This window comes from Marmota marmota, unplaced genomic scaffold, assembly GCF_001458135.2.
Source record: "Marmota marmota marmota unplaced genomic scaffold, marMar, whole genome shotgun sequence".
Classification (NCBI taxonomy): Eukaryota; Metazoa; Chordata; class Mammalia; order Rodentia; family Sciuridae; genus Marmota; species Marmota marmota.
In genome coordinates, this window is record NW_026000026.1 from 83,850,037 (window position 1) to 83,855,689 (window position 5,653).

Genomic DNA, 5,653 nt, shown 5'->3' on the forward strand with positions numbered 1-5,653 from the left:
TTTTTTTTTATCATATAGGTGAATTCCATGGCCTTTGTAGTAGTGGAGTAGGAATCACTGTGGATGGAAGAGGTAATTTTATTCATTTTCAACTTTGTAACTAATATAATTACATAGATTTTAATTGTAGTATGAATATGATTATATTTACTATGTAAACATTCCCTTAAAATAATAAGGCAAGGAGCTGGTGCAGTGGCACACTCGGTGTCTCTAAATCAAAATAATTGTAGTGACTCAGAAGCCTACGGCAATAAGGTCGCAAGTTTAAGACCAGCGTAAGCAACTTAAGGACATCCTCTCTCAAACTAAAAAATAAAAAGGGCCAAGGATATACTCAATAGTAAAGCATTCCTGGGTCCAATACCTAAGACCAAATAAAACAAAAAATAAAAAATGAATAGGTAAATTATATCCAGATAAATGGTTAATGATATTAAGTGGTATTTTCCACTAGACCAGCTTTCATCTTGGATAAATATTTATCTAGGAAATAAGCTTTGTTAATAATGTTACTAACAAACCTCATTCATGATTTTATAGATACAGTCACTTAAGAGGAAGCAATAGTGACTCAACTTTAAGAAAAAATATTAAATCATGATGCAGATACAGTTAAGAGGTATTTGATATGAATCAAGTTTGGGATATACTGTCCTAAAATAATTGAAGACTATTTACACCTAAAAATACTAAAATGTTTTTCAAAAACTACAGAAATAAAGTTTATTGATGTTTTCTTATTTTAAATTTAGTATTATGGCTAACAAATTTCCAATATGAAATCTTGAGCATTTAAGCACTTATGTGTTTATGACTTTAAAGTTCTTTTACATTTTAGTGTACATATAGATCGTGTATTTTAAGCAAAACTACAAGGTTCTATTAATCTTCCCTTCATATATATTCTTCTACTTTCATGTTTCATGTTCAGGAAAACACAGATTAGTTGACAGTAATGGTGAATCTTTAAATGAATATCCAAAACCAGAGTAAAGAAGCAAACTCTTACAAGGATATTTTTTCCAAATATAAAAAGAAAAGGGTCTATAGAAAGTATATAAGAAGGTCTTCCAAGTTCTTGAAAATAATAATCACCAAAATTTGAGCACAGTGAACAAAATTTGATTTGGGGTATCTCTTTTGGTTTTTGCTTGTTTGTTTTTTAATGCCCTGTCAGTATGGCCTCCCCAGCAGAACTATCCTCCTATTGTAAAATTACATGAGCAGTGGTCATGTCCGTAGCTTATTAAAAGCATTGTATGCTAAGGCAGCCATGTTTAAAGTGATCTGTCCATTCATTTCAATTTATCAACAGTGAGAAAATTTATTAAGTATCTTATCACTTAGTAAACTGTAAAAAAAAAAGATAATAAAACAGAAATATCCTGCTTTGGAGATATTAAATTATAGAGGCCACCCTAATACATCTTTGTCTGGTGGTGATAATACCTATCAAGATGAGTTTTCCTTTGGATTTTGGGCCAACAGCCTATAAATTTCCTTTATTATAATTTTATCATAAATATGGACACATTACATGGTTTTATTCTTAGAATTTCTGTCTCCTTTCATTTTTCTTCTGATTTAGTAGTAAAGTATCCTGGATCCCTCAAAGTTATTTTCTTACCAATTATTTTATTTCTTTTTTCTGTCTGAAAGGCAGATGAATTGTGGGTTTGCAGAGTTCATCGGTTGAAGGATCTTCATTAGATCTGAATTTATCAACCAATAATAAAATGTCTATGATTATTATACTTTCTATATTTAATGCAGATATCAATGAGTGTGCCTTGGATCCTGATATATGTGCCAATGGAATTTGTGAAAACTTACGTGGCAGTTACCGTTGTAATTGCAACAGTGGCTATGAACCAGATGCCTCTGGACGAAACTGCATTGGTAAGGTTTTTTTTTATATATATACATGAGCCTTTCATATATTTTGATCCCATGAATGAGAAGAGAAATGAAAGTATAACTAACAGGTGTTTAAAACTAGACATGTTACAGTTTTTCTTGTTTCCATTATTGTATACATTGATGTAAAAATATCAGAATCCAACAAGTTTTGTTACCCAGAAGCAACGTCTTAGTGGTACTTAAAGTATTTAAAATATTTTTTTCTAAATGAATGAATACATGAGTATTGGCTTGTAGTTTTTCTATAAATCCTGTAAATTTTCCTACAATCCTATAAATTTTCACTAAGTACTTCAAAAATTAGCAGACGCTCTATATGTATAATATGAATTGTAATGCATTCTGTTGTCATATATAACAGATTAAAATTTAAAAATAAATAAATAAATAAATAAACAAATAAATAAAAATTAACAGGCATATGGGTAATAATAAGAAAATGAAGTGTCACAGACTAAGAGTACTTTATAAAGAAATAACTAGTAACAATAACATATGTAGACATGATAACTGCCATAAAGGTGTTTCCTTTTTTAATTTGAAACAGAACATTTGAAAAAGCTCAAGTTTGTAATATATGTTTAACATAAAGGAATGGGAAGGAGGTTGAGGTTGTTTCATTGTTTTCTATTAGTTTAGATAGTCAAGAATTTGCAGAGAATCTAGATTTTCCCATATACCACTTAAATCTATTTTTGCAAAATGAACGTTATTTGATCCATCACTATGCATGATAATTTTTACAACTAGTCCTTGATGACTTTTAAAGCCAAGTTATGGATTAAAAAGAAATGCATTTTTTTCTGCGTTTTTGGTAATCATTTTTATTACTGAATATATACATTTGGTTTTGAATTGAAGACATGCATACAGATAGATTTATAGATTTATAAAACTATACTTGATACCTACAGGGAAGAATACCAGCCAAAAATTATCGAACTTTTCTAAAAGTGTGCAAACCAAGTTAGCTTTTATAAACCAGAAGCAGTCACTTCCTGGTCAGCTTCCAAGTGCAGTTGAGAACATGGGTACACTACTAAATATAGGAAGTTCAGAGAGATTCACATACTAAAGAGGTTTTACAACTACTGAACTCTTTAAAGTAGGTATATACATAATTTTGGAAAAATTAAAACTAGAATTTGAAAATAAAATAAAGCCCAAATCTAGTAATAGTGTTTCAGTTTGCTGGGGTTGCAGTACCAAACTACCCCAAACTAGGTTGCTTTTAAAATTTATTTTCTCATGGTTTAAGAGGATAGAAGCCCAAAGTGAAATGAAGGTGTCAGCAGAGACATGCTCTCTGACAGCTGTAGGAAGGATCCTTCCTTCCCTCCTCTAGCTTCTGCTCTTTGCCAGCAATCCTTGGAGTTCCTTGGCTTGTAGATGCCTCACACCAGCCATGGTGGTCCTTTCCCTGTGTTCTTCCCTCATCTTCCCTCTGTGTCACTCTCTCCATCCACACTTCCCCTTTCTTATAAGGACACCAGTCACGATGATTTGCAACCTATGCCAATTTGTTTTAACTTTATTATATCTATAAAAGTTCTAATTCCAAATCAGTTCACAGTCTGAGATGTTGGGGGTTAGGAGTTCAACATCGCTCTATGAGGGACTCAGTTCAGTCCACGAGTATGGAGAAATGAGTAAAAAACCATTACTTGATAAAACATCACACAGTAATGGGAAAACTTATACAAATCCTTAAAATAAAATGTTATTTTTTGAAGTTCACATCAAGATTCAGAAGTGAAGTAAAAACATAGTGTCCAAAAGCAAAAAGATCAGATCAAACATAAAACCTGATTTTACCATGGTGATGAGATTATAGGAGATGGGGGGTTTTTCTGATCTGTTTTCCATGTCTTCACAGTGTCAGCATACTGTCTGTAAGGAGACAATTGTTATTTGCAAGACGAAACATATAATTTTAAGTAAAAGGAAGTCTTTACCCCAAACACAGTTTTTGTTTCTATCATTAACTGCACTTGTAAAAATGAGAATGAGGTTATGAAGATAAAGGTGAATATGAGTTTCTTAAATTCAAGATTTGGACAGTCTTTGCTAGGCTGTTCTAGAATACTGTAGGAAACCATAAAGTTCATCACTAGTGTTTCAGTAGTAACCAGTTGTTTCTGAGGTAAAAAAGCATAGCGGGAGGGCTGGGGATGTGGCTCAAGCAGTAGCGCGCTCGCCTGGCATGCGTGCGGCCCGGGTTTGGTCCTCAGCACCACATACAAAGATGTGTCCACGGAAAACTAAAAAATAAATATTAAAAAATTCTCCCTCTCTCTCTCAACCTTAAAAAAAAAAGAAAGCATAGTGGGAAATTAAGGAAAACCTTTCAAAAACTGTTGTTAAAAGCATTCTTTTCAAATTTTAATTAGAAAAAATGCCATCTGTCATTTTAATTATATATTGATAAGCATATAGGCAAATGAGTTAGCCTATATGTATATTTTTGTATTTTTTGTATATTTCATTAGTGCTTTAAAATATTAAATGAAGGGCTGGGGTTGTAGCTCAGCGGTAGAGCACTTTTCTGGCATGTGTGAGGTGCTGGGTATGATTCTCAGCACCACATAAAAATAAATAAAATAAAAGTAGTGTGTCCATCTACAATTTAAAAAAATATTTTTAAAAATATTTAATGAAGCCCAGTATAGTAGCACACACCTTGTAACCCTAGCTACCCAGAAGGCTGGGGCAGGAGGATCACAAGTTTGAAGCCAACCCTGGGGAACTTAGTGAGACCCTGTCTCAAAATAAAAAGTAGGGGCTGGAGTTGTGGCTCAGTGGTAGAGTGCTCGCCTAGCATGCATGAGGCACTGGGTTCAATCCTCAGCACCACATAAAAATAAATAAAGAGTACCCTTTTCCCCACATCCTCGCCAGCACTTGTTGTTGTTTGACTTCATAATGGCTGCCAATCTAACTGGAGTGAGATGGTATCTTAGGGTGGTTTTGATTTGCATTTCTCTGACTGCTAGAGATGGTGAGCATTTTTTCATGTACTTGTTGATTGATTGTATGTCCTCCTCTGAGAAGTGTCTGTTCAGGTCCTTGGCCCATTTGTTGATAGGGTTGTTTGTTCTCTTATTGTCTAATTTTTTGAGTTCTTTGTATACTCTGGATATTAGGGCTCTATCTGAAGTGTGAGGAGTAAAGATTTGTTCCCAGGATGTAGGCTCTCTATTTACCTCTCTTATTGTTTCTTTTGCTGAGAAAAAACTTTTTAGGTTGAGTAAGTCCCATTTGTTGATTCTAGTTATTAACTTTTGTGCTATGGGTGTCCTATTGAGGAATTTGGAGCCCGACCCCACAGTATGTAGATCGTAGCCAACTTTTTCTTCTATCAGACGGCGCGTCTCTGATTTGATATCAAGCTCCTTGATCCATTTTGAATTCACTTTTGTGCATGGCGAGAGAAAGGGATTCAGTTTCATTTTGTTGCATATGGATTTCCAGTTTTCCCAGCACCATTTGTTGAAGATGCTATCCTTCCTCCATTGCATGCTTTTAGCCCCTTTATCAAATATAAGGTAGTTGTAGTTTTGTGGATTGGTTTCTGTGTCCTCTATTCTGCACCAAGTACATTGCTGGTGGTTTTGGTACCAGTACCATGCTGTTTTTGTTACTATTGCTCTGTAGTATAGTTTGAAGTCTGGTATCGCTATACCGCCTGATTCACACTTCCTGCTTAGCATTGTTTTTGCTATTCTGGGTC

At 33.9% G+C, this 5,653-nt stretch overlaps 1 protein-coding gene across 1 annotated transcript in view; it reads left to right on the forward strand.

The window, feature by feature from the left end:
* The window catches only part of Fbn2 (fibrillin 2), a 232,106-nt gene that overhangs the window by 139,838 nt on the left and 86,615 nt on the right, over positions 1-5,653 (forward strand). Inside the window, exons 20-21 of the mRNA XM_015500761.2 lie at positions 19-72; positions 1,777-1,902. Of these exons, the coding sequence (XP_015356247.2) occupies positions 19-72; positions 1,777-1,902 (180 nt within the window). The remainder of the gene's footprint in view (positions 1-18; positions 73-1,776; positions 1,903-5,653) is intronic.